The sequence below is a fragment of the Haemaphysalis longicornis genome, unplaced genomic scaffold (assembly GCF_048455015.1).
Source record: "Haemaphysalis longicornis isolate Haplotype H1 unplaced genomic scaffold, Haemaphysalis longicornis Haplotype H1 scaffold_43, whole genome shotgun sequence".
In the NCBI taxonomy this organism is placed as follows: Eukaryota; Metazoa; Arthropoda; class Arachnida; order Ixodida; family Ixodidae; genus Haemaphysalis; species Haemaphysalis longicornis.
In genome coordinates, this window is record NW_027526371.1 from 18340 (window position 1) to 35332 (window position 16993).

Below are 16993 nucleotides of genomic sequence, written 5' to 3' on the forward strand. Positions count from 1 at the left end.
GTCTACAGCACGAAACGCGTTATCGGTCCCTTTTCGGCCCCGACACACCCACACTGAAGTCACCGACTACGACCAGGGGGGTGGTGCCACCGCACATAATCCACGGTCCAAGGACACCTAGGCACTTCGTGAGGGTTCTCAATGAGAAAGCATTGATCTCCATTTGAACCCCTGAGATGCTTTGCTTCCGCGCTCCGTACTTTTGCCGCTTGAGACGATTTGATTCGCGATCCGGTTCCGCCCTGCAATTTCCAACGTCTTCGATCCGTCTCCCACGCGTTGCGGCGCTGCTCGGAGCGCTATAGAATGCCTCGCGGTTCAAAGGCATGTGGGGCATGGGAAGTTACGGTGTCAGAACCATGAAAAATGTATGGAAACCTAGCCTAGTACATACACCCATCTGCTGTAAAAAAAAAAAAAAAAAAATCGCGGCAGCTACCACCGACAATTGACGGCGTGACGCGACTGGCAGTCTTTTGGTTGAGGGACATGTCTTTGCTGACGAACTTCGTCCCTACACCCTCCTGGGTTTTGAAGGTCGAATCGACGCCCTAAGATGACGTCACGCTTGTCGCCAATATTCCGCCCGAGCTGGATTGAGGAGTAGTGCTTGTTAGCCATAACGTCACCACAATCTCATAGAAATGGACCAAACTTATCAACTCATAATAGAACAGCAAAGTTTTACCACGATTATGAACACGGCAGAACTACTTTGCAGAGCGCTGTGCGATTTTCGTGTTATTCTTCACCGAAAGTTGCTGCCTAGTAGAGTTGCGCCGTATTGTTTCTATCTCTCCGCAATAAACAGCAGAATCCTCTCCTGTACCTGACACAAACAAAGTCTCACATTTAAATAAGTTTTTGGAATTAGTTTTAGCAACGTTCAAGAATCTCTCGGAGTAGTTGTTAATGAGTTATGATGAGCAGGGGCTGGAACTGCTCACTAAAAGCTGAAGGCCAGTTGAATATTTCGATTGTGCACTGAAATGTATTTGTGGCCACTACCCCCGAACAAGGCATTTATAACAACGGGGAACAAGGGAGGATAATGATGAGGAGCAGCCTTTTTAATTCATCAAAATTTAGGAAAAGCAAAAATACAAGAAATGGAAAAAAATCATCAACTTGACTTTTTCTGGGACCTGAGGGGTCATCTTCTTGGGGGTATAAATTGAAAAATTAAGAGAGGGGTCAGGACACCCAGTCTGTACACCCTCAGGATCCGCCAATAATTTATAGTAATATGTTAATTCATGTGTTACTATTAATTTGTTAATACGTAAATATGTTGATTCTCTGGCCTGCTTTTGTGAGTGCTGTAATAATTTAGTGCTTGAAAATGAGTTGCTCACACTTGCCTCGCAATGACTGATGAAGTAAGCAAGGCCAACACAATCTTTCACGTTGGTTGCGCGAAAGCATACTAACCCCACCCTTCCCTTTTTCACGAAAAGTTTCTGAGTTTCTGTGGCTCCCCCCCCCTCCCCCACACACACACACACACAAAGTGGACTGGTTATATTCTCATAAAAATACTGTTCCAGACTGCTTATGTAGGAGAGACAAAAGAAATACTTCATTAGCGGGCCCCTGCCATTTACCATACGGGCTCAAAAAAAAAAAAAACCCAAAATCGTACAAATGCACAACAGACATTCCTCCCATACAGATAGCTCACTCCCTGTGCTCGTGGCATCAGGTTACGAACAATGCGCATTTCTTGATGAGAACGTTTGGCACTAGAAATAAACAAAAAAACAAAATTTGTGTTCCTGCCCAGCTGCGGTTTAGACTAACGCCACGTCTGGCCCTACTATGGTCTCCGTACTGTAAACGATCTCTAACCCCGCAGGAAAGAAGAAAATGATGGTGGGGGGGGGGGGGGGGGGGCGGTAATCGACCTTCACACCATTACGCCACACTTTCTAAACGATGCCACGTCAGCTTTGAAAACCCGAACGCCGTCGAACGGCCCACTAAAAACTGAGGCAACAAGGAATTCAGACTACAGAGAAGAAGACGGCGTTCGAACATACGAAATATGTCTCGAGGCTTCACAGCGCGCTACACGCACACAAAGCACAAGTTCAAATTTGGCGCCTTTCACGTGTGTCGCGCTGACACGCGAGGAAACTCCCTCGAGTGTTCGGTTCAACTGTGGGCGCTGGTCGGTACTGGTAGGCGAATTGCAAGCGAACTTCTGCGTTTCGTGAAGTGTAATAGAAAGCTGTACTTCATGTCCGTGTCTTCGCAGAAAGCCGCCGACACAAGAAAACCGCACACGACGAATGCTGCCGGCTCTCGGTTTCACCCATCGCGGCCCAATGAACGCCCAGTCCTGACGTCATCGAAGCGGCGATACACGTGAACCAGTGACGCATGTAAGTAACACACAAAGCCTCAGTTACACCTACGATTGGTCGAAATTAAAACAAAAATTAACCCTATTTATGGTAAATGCAAGTTGTACTAAAATATTTAATTTATTTTTTGACGTAACTCAGCAAAAGATTACAATTTTTTTATTTTATTTGTGAATTGCAGTCCCGGACCAAAAGTGGACGTCACATAAAAGTGGCAAGCCTTCCACCCTCCGATCCTCTGCTCCGGTGCCATCGAAGACAGCAGGCTTAAACCACAAAAAACATGGCTTTCGATCCGGTTTCATTCGCAAAGGATTTCGTCGCCGGTGGCGTGGCCGCTGCCATCTCCAAGACAGCCGTAGCCCCCATCGAGCGTGTCAAGCTTCTACTACAAGTGCAACATGCTTCCACACAGATCACCGAAGCCCAGCGTTACAAAGGTAAGACTCCGCCGGAATCGAGGCCCTTCCGATTACCGTCCCAGCGCTGACCTACAAAAGACCCGGTACCACCGCCATCTTGAATCGTGTGCGCAGCCACATCGCCCGAAGCCTTTTTCCCTTTAATTCTCGCCGAGTGGGCGACATTAATCTCTCCGTCCTATCACTCTCGGCAGTATTAAATCGCACTGCGCTTGAATGCGGCTGTGCCTTGCATCGCTGCAGAATTCTGCTTTTGATGTTGTCCGTTAGCGGCGACTGACGGTGCCGGCCAAATGAATGAATGACCTTAGCGTGTCACCGGCGCGGATGCCTAATGCATTTCTTTATTGGGAACATGTGTGCGACGGCATGGGCACAACGTAACTGCTGGTCTCAATAGCTTACTTGACTAGCATTTCTACCTTCTTATCGTCCACTTTTTTTAGGCGGCGTTTTACATTTTTTTAGCCCTATGCCGGCACGCTGAAGAACAGTCTGCGGAACGCGGCCACCCTTCGCTCTTTGAGTTTTAACATTTGAAATTGTGGCCCTTTATCGATGCGTTTCTTCTTAACTGGCCCGAAAGCCCAGATTTTTGACAATACCGCAAGTGCATTCTGTGCTGCGTAGTGGTCATTCAACGTGTTTTTGACCTTAAGGGGGGGGGGGGGGTATTCGTTCCTTCAGAAGGCGTAGCCATAACGAGTCTCTCTGTACTTTATCTACCGTACACTCCTTAAGGCCATTCACCAGCAATCCTTCATTGCGCATGCATTCAAACCAGGACTAACTCAAGTGCGCAGCCGCTCGTGCATTGAAAATCCGGCCGGGCAGCCGCTTTCTAGCAGCGTTCACACGGCAGTGTACTGTGAAAGCCGTGCAAGGGCGGCGCGTGTGTGCATTTTAAAACAAACTCTGTCCGGTTATCCTAGGCACTGCGCTTTAGATGGCGCATTCGGCTGTCGTTTGAGAAATTGACGTTTGATTTGCTGCTTGTCTTGTGTTGCGTAAACGGCATGGATGCATGTTGTGCTACTACTGAACGAATGGCCTGGGTTTGTGCAACCACAATTCGGCGTTTGGTGTCTCGACGTGGTGGCACCTTTTCGTGGTACCGGGTGTGCTGTCGATTACAAGGTGGAAACCTCAGCGTGTCCTGCCGAAAACAAGCTCCTCTACTGCTTCGGAGGCGGGAGAATCATGTTAACAAGGACCAAGTGTGCATGTTAAGCTCCTGTTAGTGTGCAAAGGCAGGCATGCCCATTTGGTGGGACGTTTGCTCAAATTGATGCTTTGATTGTTGAATGGGAGTTTCATTTTGTTTGCTTCTGGCTTAGTGTGACGTATCTCATCCTTGCAGGCATGATCGACTGCTTCGTGCGCATCCCCAAGGAGCAGGGCTTCCTCAGCTTCTGGCGTGGCAACATGGCCAACGTGATCCGGTACTTCCCCACCCAGGCCCTCAACTTCGCCTTCAAGGACAAGTACAAGCAGATCTTCCTCGGCGGTGTGGACAAGAAGACCCAGTTCTGGCGCTACTTTGCCGGCAACCTGGCCTCTGGAGGTGCAGCTGGTGCCACCTCCCTCTGTTTCGTCTACCCTCTCGACTTTGCCCGAACCCGGCTTGCCGCTGACATCGGCAAGGGCGCCGGGCAGCGGGAGTTCACCGGCCTGGGCAACTGCCTCACCAAGATCTTCAAGTCGGACGGCCTCATGGGCCTGTACCGAGGCTTCAATGTGTCTGTCCAGGGCATCATCATCTACCGGGCGGCCTACTTCGGCTTCTTCGACACGGCCAAGGGCATGCTGCCGGACCCCAAGAACACTCCCATTGTCATCTCGTGGCTCATCGCCCAGACGGTGACCACGGTGGCTGGCATCATGTCCTACCCGTTCGACACTGTCCGGAGGAGAATGATGATGCAGAGCGGACGTGCCAAGGCTGACCTCATGTACAAGAACACCATCCACTGCTGGGGCAAGATCTACAAGACGGAGGGTGGCGCCGCCTTCTTCAAGGGAGCCTTCTCCAACGTTATCCGTGGCACCGGAGGCGCGTTGGTGCTCGTCCTCTACGACGAGATCAAGGCCTTCATCTTCTAGGGACCCACACCACGCGTGCAACAAAAAGCTGGACTCTCGAGAGCAAACTGTGGCCCCAATGGCGCCTTGTCTGAGGCTTCATTGCCTGCCTCCCCCCCGAAGACACCACCACCACCACCTGCTGCAGTTTGTTGAGGCTCAGTTTCTTCCCACTTTTTTTTTTTTTTTCTTGTTGAAGCTTGTAGCCTTTCTTTTTCTGGTCGTTCTGTGGCAGGTCTCTGGGACAGTAGACAACAACACCCTTGAAGGCCTGGGGTCGTTCATTTCGCTCACTGATTGGCACCCTAACTTAATTCCGCTCACATTCCACCGTGTTTGCCACCAGGTAAAGAAGAAACCGGAGCAGAGACCTGCCTCTGACGGCAAGTGTTGAGGGGGAGAGGTGCTGTTGCTGGCGGCACTGTTTTGAAGCTAGACAAATTAATAAAGGTGTAGAAAAAGAGAACTTGGACTGTTTTATGAGAGGCTTGACTTGCTGAGCACTGGTTAACCAGAAGCCACTGGTCGAGCCTTTTAGGAGGACAACTCTTTGGATGGTTATGTCTGGTACTTCTAACAAAGCTGTTTAGGTTGAGCCCTTTTTGTCTGCTGTCGGTGTAAGTAGTGCAGGGTCGAGCAGGTTCCCAGACTTGCCAGTGGCCCCTATCAGTGGGTCTAGAAATTACCTCGCTGGAGGTTCTCTGACCCACTGCTAGAGGGTGCAATGGTCTCGCAGGTGTAGGTTTCTCTTCCTGCTGCCAAGGGAGGAAGCCTCCAGCCACTGGTGTTTAGCTACCAAGCCTTTGTGTACGATATTTCAGCACACGTTAAAGATCCCCAGGTGGTCAAAATTAATGCGGACCCCCCCTCCACTACAGCACTCCTCATTGCTTGCGCTGCGTTAAAGCCACAGTCAATCTGTTTAGCTGCTGATTCAGTTGTGTGCCGTAGAATAAAAGCGGTGATGTTTGAGCAGACCAGATAACCATAGTTTTGCCATTTGATTTCTTTCAGTTGGCTGTGTGAGTGCCATCACCAGATGTCCTGCTAGCATTCTGAACTGGTATGTGACATACCACCTCTAAAATGCCTCGAACAAAGGGAGCATAGCTACACTTGTGGGTTTGTTACTCCCCTAGGGAAATATTGCAATGGAGGCATTTGAAGCGAAGCTGTCGATGCCTTGCTGATGGCACAAGGACCGCTGTGGTTGATGGGTTACAAGATCCCAGTCTTCACGTGCCAGTGGTAGGCAGGCAAGTGTGGTTCCCATATAGGCCATGAAAGACAGTCATCAAAACTCGAGTGAGCATTCAGTGTGGATTTTTCTCTGCCTGAAATGCCTCGTTTCTGTGCGCAGAACTAGATGTGAAGTCATTTTTGGTTCATTGTAGCCCAACGTGCGAGAATGTGCCAACTTGGTCAGCTATGAAGCTTTCCAAATTGCTTTATCAAGAGTTGCAGCCACGGTAGTAGCAGTAGTATAACAGTTTATTCGTTCCAAATGGATGAGGAAGCCAGGGATGATGTGCAGTGGCCTTCAGGTGATCATTCGTGGTGGTGGCATGCACGATTGTTTGCTTACACAAAACTTGATAGATTAGCAGTCACCGGCTGCAGGGTTGGAGAGGTGGCTTCACATAGGCAGCCATTAGGGTATCAAGTACCGTATTTGCACCATTCTAACGCGCCTTTGGTTGCAACGCACGGGTAGGTTTACATAGCAAAATTAAAAAAAAAAGTAACGCTGCTTCTACCGCGCATATTTTTAATTGTATTTTGGGAAGATTTTATGCCCACGCCAATGCTGCTGGCTATTTTGAAGCCGATTTCGTCTTTGAGCCCTTGTAACGCACACACAAATTGGAAGGTTCATTTTAGGAAAAAAGGGTGCGTGTTAAGGATCGTGCAAATACGGTATGTTCCTGTGGATGCAACGCACACTGTGTTCACTGTACACTGTACAATGCACACTGTGTTCACTGTAGGTGTGGGGCACTGCCAGAGCTTCGAGGATGATCGAGGTGAGGGAATTTTTAGTGAATGCGCGAGTCCCCATTCTGCCTACCTTGGTGCCTTTTGCTCTTATGGGATTACAAACTGAAAGGAGTAAAGTGGTGCTAGAAAAAAGAGGAAGCTGTTTTGGAGTTCAGTGGACATTAGAATGCCCACTTAAAGAATGACTGAGTTGGGCTAGTCAGTAAATTCTCATCTCTGAAAGTAAAGAAAAACTACCGGGCCATCTGCACTAACGTGAAACCTGGCAAGGGGCGAAGCATGCAGTGTACAAGTGTACTCTTGGTGCTTTGGCGTTTTTGCCAACAGACATGAAAATTCTGGTGTCTTTGAAGCACGAAGCGTTCTAGCACGAGGCATAAATGAGTGTCGCGGTGTTTTTCTAGTACGCACTATGTTCTAGCTCTAGGTGTAAATGAGTGTCCCGGTGTTTTAGTACCGCGATTACATGAGAAGACGATTACTACGCCGACGACATTAGACGCCAACAGCCCAAGCTCCTAAGGGCAAGACAGAACGAGCTTTGGACAGAAAGTGTCTACCTTATCCTTCTGAATGTTTTTCCTACCTCATCATCATCATCAACAGACCACTAAGACCACTGCAATATGAAGGCCTTCCCCAAACTCCAACCACTCGTCCCGTGCTGCTCGAGGCACTTCTTAGCGTCCGAAATTCCTTATTTCGTTCCTCCATCGAGTGATTGGCCTCCTCCTTCTTCTACACTCATCTCATGGTATCTGCTCCACCCTCATAGTCCACGGTTATTATTCTAACGACGTGGCAAGCCCAAGTCCATTTATTTTTCTTTATTTGAACTCGATATTTTCACTCTAGTTCTCTGATCGAAGAAGCTCGAAACAAGGCACTGCCTTTTCTTCAAAGACAATACACGATGCCAACAAGGCCAGGACAAAGGATTTTTCAAAATGAGAAAACCTGCGCTAACAGTTTTCTGTATGTATTCATCACCATTATGTACCGCGAAGCTGTAGAGCAAAGTGTTTGTGTATGGTGTCCGCAGTTGAAGGTTCAGTCGAACCTTGTTAATTTAAACTCTGAGGGGATAGAACATCTTCAAATTACCTGGAGTTCAAACTAGTGGGGGTCCCTTTGATTGGCGGTACAGTGCATGCTACCAGTATTAAAAACGTGCAATAAAGTAGACGGTATTGAATGTTCTTCGGAGTGCACTTTCAATAATTATGTGCTGTGAAAGTATGGCATACGCAATACTCAGTTCGAAATGCGAACCCAAAGCAGCAGGCGTGCAGTTCCGGGCCACGATCCATAGTGCGAAGGTCGCGTGGTTAATGCCAGCTGCTTCAGTGCACGCGAAGAGAGCACGCAGTTACGGGTTTCGGAAGCTGGGGAGGCTAGTGATGCATTGATTTGGCCTTCGGCTTCGAATTTCGCGAAAAGTAGTGCGTGCAGAAATACTGTTCGAATTAACTTTAACACGTTTCAGGTTCGAATTAGCGAGAGTTTTCCCCCATTGAAACACACGCACTTGGCCGGGACCAATCAATTAGTTCGAATTATGCGACTGAATTAACAAGACTCGGCTGTACCAAGTAAATTCCGAGCACTCACTGCGTGCCTGGAGCACACGTTCGTCAAGCCAGGCATACCCACTTAGAAGGATTGGCCAGCACCGGCCACAGAAAAACTCCAGCGTTCGCCATATCGCGGCAACACTTGCTCCGGACGAAAGACACACGACATAGCGTACGCCCCTCGTTCGTTTATCCTCATGCCGTCGTGCACATGTGCTCTGTACCGTAGAAGAGCTGCAAATTGAATGTTGAAGCTGTTGTCGGTGATCACTGACTCCACATGGCCCGGCCACGAAAAGTTGCACGGCCGAGGAAGAGGTCACACTTCGAGAGGCTCGGCGTGCAAAGCACCTGCTAGAGACGATAAATCGCACTTGCAGAGCGGTGTACGAAAACATCGACCAAAATGATGGGCTCACTCTGGCCTTGCTCAGCATAAGTACACCGAGATGTCATGCCTCCGACGTCGACCATGACGATACTAAAACTCAACTTTGTGCCTGTCAATGATCACCTACAACAGCTTGCCATTCAAGTCTTGCGCCCGAGTGCAAGTTTTTCTGAATTTTCATTTCTCACAAAAAAAAAAAAGTTCATTGAAGAAATGCAGGACCAGGGAAGCAAGAAGCGTTATGGCACATACTTGATGCCGAGATTAGCGAACACTTTTACAGTGCCTCACTTACATTTCAGTTATTCGCTACAGCTGGGCACTATGACAGCCACCGTCGTCGTTTTCATCCTCAGGGAGCACAGTTGAAGTTAATGGTTGTACCACCGTACTTGTACAGCAAACATGCCTAGCCAAGCCTTGACGTCACATTTGGCACAACTCCAATACTGCTTTTGAGAGCACCGAGCAAGCGATTGCGGGATTGTTGATGCCACAGTGTCGAGGTCTTGGACACTACTGAAAGACCTGCCAATTTGCTACAAGTGTGGCATGAACTGCTCCCACAGTAGAACGCAAACTTAGCCTACCTACAGTACAGATGATTACACCAGCCCAGAGTACAATTACTTACGTGAAAGGGCAACAGAAAAAAGGACGTTCAGAGCATAATTGGTGCTTTTGTTGTGTGCTTATTCACTGGTTGATGGCTTGGGGTAAAAAGTGTTTGGTCACCGTGTATATTAAGAGCCCACATGCATGGCATTTTCTTTTTTCTTGTGAAAACGTGCTTCTCCCACGTGGCCTACCGGACTAGGATGGCCGCCCTTGCCCGTCTTCTTTTAACACCCTTTTTACCCTCACCCAATTTTAAGAACTAAATGTTTACTCTCTCTCTCTCTCTCTCCCTTAATTCAAACTTTCCAGGCATGCAACCTTTTTAAAACAAATTAATTGCAACACGTAGGCACTGCTAGAGCAAAGGTTCTTCACCAACGCGGATCAGCTAGCCTGCTTGCCCCTGGGGTAGTCGATATCGCGCATAGAAAGGTAAAATCCAACGTTTCGTGATGCTGGCAGTATGCACAGAGCGCAATATTTCTCAAGCATGGCTTTACTCCTATTGAGAGATGTGCACACAGCTTGCAGGAAAAAAATTGCGCCCACCTCCCCGCGAGGGGAACCCTGTGTAGATGCGACGCATCGTGGGGTTCACTTGGTGTTTCCGTTGGATTGATTCTGAAATCACGTGAAACGTGTCGCGAACGCGTATGATTATTATGTTTTACGATTATTATTATGTTTTATTGGCCAATCTTGGTCAATCTCTCCAAGTTGTATGCTTGGGGCTTCGCTGTCGCAACGACCTTTACTCCATCATTGTTGCTGTAAGCGGGAGGTTCTTTTCTTTTATTGCAAGTGTTAATCATTGCCCCATCATGCGTTGTATCAGTAGCTTCTTGACGTAGTTTGAATGAGTCAAGGATATAAGGCGCGTTCGTAGCATTCAATTGTGTCTCGGTTTTGTGGCGCAGTGGGAAGAGCACCATGTACCTCGCGTTTCGCCCACAGGGTCGTGGAAACGAAACCGGGCGCCGCTAACTATTTTTTTTTATAGTGTAGGGGGAGGGGTGTAGACGGACAACGCCGTATGGAGGGACAAGGCGAGTGAATGAGATGCAGTCGCACCTAAAACCCTTAGGGAAGCCTGCGGGCAACAGATGTTCACTCTCTTTGGATCGATGCCAAAAGTGGTACACATTGGCAGCGCAAATGTAAAAAAAACCTGCCTGTCTGTATCGTACACCATGCTTTATTCAGCAGGCAGTAAGGGGAACGGTATTGGAGAAGCACTGAGACCATTAAAACTGTGCCATTGGATTTTATTTGTCTCCAGTACGAATTTTAAAGTCATCAAAGTGGCAATGTTCACAAGGGCAAGTTCACGATTTCCTTTCAAAAAACCAGTCCTGCAAACGGGCTCATCTCCACCTGTTGGTCAACCAAACTTACCTCTACAGAGGCTCCCTACTTACCAAAACCCTCCTTGCAAAAAAACAAGACGATTATGAAAATGAAGCATGGAAATCCTACATTCTGCCAAAAAAAAAAAAAAAAAAAAAAGCCCGGTTTTGCTTCTCATAACAAAAACTCTCGCTTACCACCACGTACCCAGCCACATGCAGGCAGCGTTTGCGCAACTAACACCTGCACGAGTGTGAGAGAGAGTACCTTTCGCTCAGCTGATGGCATCACTTGAACGTTCCTGCCAGCTGAAATGCAAGTACAAAAAGTGCTCTGCCTGTTCTAGAATGTATAGAAAGAAAAAAAGAAAGAAAAAAAAAAAAAAAAAAAACAGAGTGGGGGGGCATGCTTGGAATGACGATGGATGTTTTTTGACAGTAGACAAGACAGGACACAGCAGAAACAAACAAATCCTTCTGCTCCTTGCATGCCAGAAAAGAAGAGTGGGAGGCATCCAACGCCGCAGAGGCTGGCACGATGAGGCCACCACAAAATGGCCGCCTAGGCATACTCCTCCGCCCTCTCTGACTTGGTGAACGACGACTGACTCTCGCTGTTGTAGCCGCCATCGCCCCCTCCACCCGGGCCGCCATAATCCTCGGCATTTCCAGAGTCGTAGTTGCCCTCGCCGCCGCCCGATCTCCCCTCGGACCGGTTTTCGCTGAAGCCGCCGTCCTGGTCTTCCTGCTTGATCTCCGGTCCCCGTTCGCCGTTGCGGTCTCGCCGCCGCTTGTGCTCGCGGCTCCGGCTGCGGCTTCGCCTCCTTTTCCGTTCTCGGCTGCGGCTCCGGCGACGCTTCTCGCGCTCCACGGGTGCGTCACCCGTGCCGTCCTCGGCACGGTCTCGGTCTCCCCTGTCACCACGGTCTCTGCGGTCGCGGTCGCCCCTGTCAGGCCGCTCTCGGTCGGGCCGCTCTCGGTCGGGCCGCTCCCGGTCGGGCCGCTCCCGGTCAGGACGCTCGCGGTCAGGTCGGTCGGGCCGGTCAGGGCGTTCGCGGTCGGGCCGCTCTCGGTCTGGCCGGTCCCGTTCTGGTCGCTCGCGATCGGGCTTGTCTCGGCGCCGCTCACGCCGATCGTCTTTGCTGCATGGACAAGAATGGTTTCACATTATACTCGGTTACAACTCAAGAACGGCACCACCTCATGTAGTGTATCACTCCGCCAAAGTGCCGGACCCGTGACGTCAGTGCGCGCGCGTTTTGAAAGGGGTTTGCTATGAATGCGTGATATCGTCTGCCTTGTCTCACGCAGTTTGTTTGTCGTCACTGGAGTCGTTTATAAGCATATTAAGTCCAAAAAATCACGGGAACGGCTCACGCCATGTTCTAAATATTCCCAGTAACGCCCTACTTGCGCCGCGCGGAGAAACATCCGGCTACGGTGATAAGGCACAGCGGCCACTTCCGGTGCCGTTCTTGAGTTGTCACCGAGTGTAGCACTGATTGAAGAATAACACAACAGGGCAGACGAGAGAACTGGAAACACAAAGAAAACATTTGGTTCTTGAAAGCACGAACTGCCGACAAGGATGACAGAAAAAAGCACTGTGTCATCATCTTCTTTGTGTTGTCCTCATTGGTATTGTCCTCATAGCTTGCGCTGTCATGCTCATTTTCCTTTTAAGAAGCAAAATGTTATACAAACTCATCTAAACAACAACAACCCTCACATGAAGAAAACACTAGCACTGCTAAGATTTTTTTTATGTACACCACATGTAAGTTGTGTGTGCATTTATCAACTTCTCTCGTGACGTTTTTACAGTGCGGTACAGTTCATAAAACTCAAGATGCTGACCATTAAAGCTTGGTTAAATCCTCCTTCAAGAGTGCATTTAGGAAGCAAAAGATGCAAGCCCATACAAGTAGCAAATCACTTTGCTTCAAAAGGAGAGAAAAAAAAAAGAGAAGGAATTGAAGACAGCCAAGCAGGAAGGGGGAGAGGGAGACAGATTTATTTATATATATATATATATATATATTATATATATATATATAGAGAGAGAGAGAGAGAGAGAGAGAGAGATTAGAAGACAGTTTAGATTATTTTGCCCCTAACCTTGACTTTTTTTCTACAGGCAACAGCATGTCAGGCAGTGTTATCACCCTAGGTGCTTATGTGACATTTTTCCACAAGTGCTACTCAAGATGACCGATGGGCTCACGAAATGAGCTCAAAAACATTTTTCCCTCTGGAAGCCTGTATCATTTTAGATGAAACTATAGGACATCCCGTGCACTCTCGTCTCCCTGCTTGCCTCTGCTGGCAAGATACCAAGCATGCTGTGGCCATTTAGGAGGCCATCAACCGTGGCTAAGCAGTCGTGCACCCACCTGGTGCGGTGCCGGCGCTCCCGGTCTCGGCTGCGGCTGCGCCGGCGTTCCCGTTCACCCCGGTCAGCTCCGCCACCACGAACCATGCGGTCCTCCCGGTCTCGACCGTCTCGGTCCCTGAAAATGAATGGGTACACAGGTCGCAAAACTTTTAGTCTAGCTTAAAGAAAGTAAAGGCAGTCAGTCGGCTGTTCATCACACTACTAAAGTGCATTCACTTTAAACCTCCACACACAGATGCGTGCACACGTCACCACAATGTTAAGGCTTAAGTCCACTTAAGCCTAGAGGCTTAAATCCACTGAGCGTGCCAAGTGGTTCTCTGCCCCACCCAATGTGCTGAACTTTCCAAGCATGTGGCACAGTCTGATTCCCCACCCCATTATCGTGTAGGCTCACCTTCAGCCTAAAAAATGCACCGTAACAAAACCTGCGTGCGCTGAATGTGAAAGATGAATCGATTCCAACTAGGCCAGCTTGCCAAGGTGCTTCTGTTTTGCCTTCACAGTCGCAAGCGTGCAGTAGTAAGCACACGCAATGCATCCTCAGCACTGTACGCAAAGAAACACACAGTGGCCGTCAGCTCTACATGGGAATCAGTGAGGCAGTACGGCCTGGTGTTGCCACTGGCACCTGACAGAGATGGTAAACAAAATGTCTGAATTATATTATCAGTGCTGGACTCTATGTGCACCGCTCGATACGCAAGAAGAGTCCTCAGACTACCCACACACCACTTGTGGCGAATACAAGACTTTCTCGTTCCGAGCAAGTGCTGCCACAATTATGGTGAACGCTGGAGGTTTTTTTCTTTTTTGCCAATCTTGGCCAATCCACCCAAGCGGGTATGCTTGGGCGGTCGTCGCGAGGCATGCACATACGAGCGCTAGGCATTCTCTTGGTTTTGCTACTGCCGGGCGATCGCCGCGAGGCCCGCGCTCGCGTGTGTTCGCTCACGTGCAAACAGCTTCGCTGTTGAAAGTACGTACATGTAGCGGTCGTCCATGCGAGAGTCTTCGCGACCGGAATGCTTGGTGTTGACATCGGGCCCACCCCTGCGGGTGCCACCCAGGCCCCCACCTGCAACGCGCAGAGACACCACTTTAACGCCGCTCCTTTCCCACACGCGGGAGGAAAAAGGTAATAGAAGGGGTAGATAAAGAAGTCAGGCAAAGAGAGATATGACCACACCCTACTCTCCTGCTGTGTTCCCAGAACCTGTAGTTCCTTGCAAGCACACCAAACAATGTCTGGCATTGTCTAGGCAAAAGGACAGCATGCCACGTGGTAGAACTGTGTTTACCCCGCAAACCGGTCACACCATTGGATTGCCACTGGCGGCAGTCAGCAAGCCAGATCTAGTCAGTATCTAAGAACCCCAGATGAACCAAAGAAAACTGGCCCTCACCACCTCCAACCCTCCCTCTCTCATGGCATACTCACAACATTCTTTAAAAGTGCTTTTGGCATTGCACTGTGGCTGGAACAAGATTTCACGTGATCACCAGCTTATCCACAAAGACCATAGACCTCCAACTGCTTCTGCCCTGCGCTGTTTGTGCGTCAATATCAGACACCAGCCTTGTCGCTCACTTTTATGCCCCCACAGTGCCTCACCGCCTCAGAATGCTACCCGCCTTGGTCAAGAGGATGGAACACCGAGCTACACAGCAATGCATTTGTTCCCTCTAGACGCAAGTGCAAACTCCTCAGGTGTGTCACAGCACAGGGTGCAGGCGCTGAAGGCAGCACTGTGGCGACGAAACTCTGGTTACCAAGTCGTCCAATGGTATTCGAAATCAATGAAGGTGGGCAACTTAGAGTAAATTTTGCTCCATGTGCATCGAATGCTGCACACACCCTTAGGCAAGGGCACTCAGAGGATACATAGAAAGAGGGGGGCAATTGGTCAAATGTAATTTTATAATTTCCACTTGAGATAGTTTGCTAGGAGTGCTAAACCTAACACCAAATGCGCCTGCAAGAATTAAAACCGGCCAATGAACAGCGCTGTGCTCCGCAGTGCACTTGTTACAAGCCTTCTACACAATAACATAAAACGCAGACTCTTTGTACCTTAATTCGCTCAGCAATTGAACTACTAATTCGTTATCATTAGAAAGCTGGTGGTGCACCTTTCATCAAGACGCTGCTCTGGAATGTGCAGATAGGGGACAGGAATTGGACATTCTGGCTTTATATGCTGGAGCTGCACATGCGCTACGAGGTGCATGTGTTGTTCCACAAACAGGCCACGCAAGATATCAGAAAAGGGAGCCCCTGGAGTTTAGTTTCCCAAGTAGCGCTTACTGCACTTACACGGAATAAATTCGTCATTTCGTGACAGTTTCAATGCCCATTCAACTGTTGTTGGTATAAACTTACTGCCTGGGCTCAGTAGAACTGCCAACTGCAAACTACACATACAGGGGTGAGACAGCTGAACCAGATTTGGGAGCAATTTTTGGAGCAGCGAAATCTTGATTTTGGAGCAGAAGAACCTTGATTTGGAGCAGAAGAACATTTATTATGTCACCTTAGGAGCCTAAAAAATCAAAATTTTGGCAACTCAGGGAGGGGGGGAAGTGGACTTTTTAATCGGTTTTGAACGTAGATAACACTGAAACAGCCTTTCGATAGAGCTGTTCTACCAGAGTATCAAAAGGTACGAACTGCACTACATCTTTACAAACCATTTTTAAATTCTTAGGTTCTATGCATGGATAGCGTGGAGCGCCGTTGAGAATATCGAATTGAAAAAAACTGAACAATTGTAAGGCATTTTTACTATCATGTGAATGCCTAAATTATTATTTGTGCATTTCCAGACTGGGCTTTACACACAAGTGTAGAGCCATGGCAAAAGTTGCGCACAGCGAGGTGACAGTCGTCGCACCCTACCAGCACCCCCCCCCCCCCCATGTCAATTCCCAAGGTGCACGTTCACAACGATCGTAATTTGAGTAAAGTTGGTATATTTAGCCACCTCCCTTTTGGCATTAAATTTCACTTCAGATAGATGAACCTTTAATACTAGCGTTCAATAAGAGCCCGGAACGTCCCGTTATCGGACACTGCTTGAACATTTTGCGGCGATGTAGCCTGCGCCGCCACTTCTGCAGTGTCGATCGTCCCATTCCCGCCGCTCGCCAGCTCGCTGTCAAAGGCAGCAATAACTCAGCGTTTTATAACACCGCGACGAGTCCAAAATTTCACTTCAAGCGCGCACCGCTCCTCACACTCAAGGCCGAAACACGGCAAATTCGCGGGCCCCTCGCTGTTTTAGGATGAACTCCGGTCTTTCAATTCGCGGAACTTCCCGCAACAGATCAAACTACTAAATGTAAACCCTGCCACCCCCATAATCAAAACAACGGTAGAAATAGGCGAAGAGCACTCTGCCGGAAACACGAGCAACTGCTTTTCCCGGCGGCCATGTTTTCCAATCTTCTCCACACCAAGATGGCGGCGCCCGGTGATGTCGTTCCGGAGATACAGCGCTCCGAGGATTGTCGTTTTTTTTCATCAACTTACACAAGTAAATTTCATGCGGGTTTCTGTTGAATGAGCAATCAATTCAACCTTCGCAAACAACATCACCCTGGTGCTGCTGGAAAATTATGCCGTCAGTAAGCATTTTTCCCCACTCAAACTGACGGGAGCGTTAAAATTCTTGGCTCTCAGACTGTTTTGGAGCAGTTTGGCGCAATTTTTGCGAATTTCAAGCTTTTGGAGCAGCCCGGCGCAGGAAAACACATTTGTATCAAAACTGCGCAATATGCGCAGCTGTCTCACCCCTGCAC

The 16993-nt window shown here is 48.8% G+C and overlaps 2 protein-coding genes across 2 annotated transcripts in view; one reads left to right on the forward strand and one right to left on the reverse strand.

Annotated features, from left to right (window-relative positions):
- Positions 1-2582: 2582 nt before the first annotated feature.
- Positions 2583-5336, forward strand: Sesb (stress-sensitive B). The gene is made up of 2 exons (XM_077669575.1): positions 2583-2806; positions 4149-5336. The coding sequence occupies exons 1-2, from the start codon at positions 2650-2652 to the stop codon at positions 4889-4891; spliced, it is 900 nt and encodes a 299-aa protein (XP_077525701.1). The 5' UTR covers positions 2583-2649; the 3' UTR covers positions 4892-5336.
- A 5627-nt stretch (positions 5337-10963) lies between these two features.
- The window catches only part of LOC144137633 (uncharacterized), a 37745-nt gene continuing 31715 nt past the window's right edge, over positions 10964-16993 (reverse strand). Inside the window, exons 8-10 of the mRNA XM_077669574.1 lie at positions 14180-14270; positions 13191-13307; positions 10964-11939 (exon numbers count right to left, since the gene is read on the reverse strand). Coding sequence (XP_077525700.1) covers positions 11360-11939; positions 13191-13307; positions 14180-14270 — 788 coding nt within the window. The 3' untranslated portion in view covers positions 10964-11359. The remainder of the gene's footprint in view (positions 11940-13190; positions 13308-14179; positions 14271-16993) is intronic.

What these genes read in the sequence shown, in the direction of transcription:
- Sesb (XM_077669575.1), top strand. Translation starts at nt 2,650, where the DNA reads ATGGCTTTCGATCCGGTTTCATTCGCAAAGGATTTCGTCGCCGGTGGC. An exon ending in CGAAGCCCAGCGTTACAAAG is followed by an intron (nt 2,807 to 4,148) that starts GTAAGACTCCGC and finishes TCATCCTTGCAG; the next exon opens with GCATGATCGACTGCTTCGTG.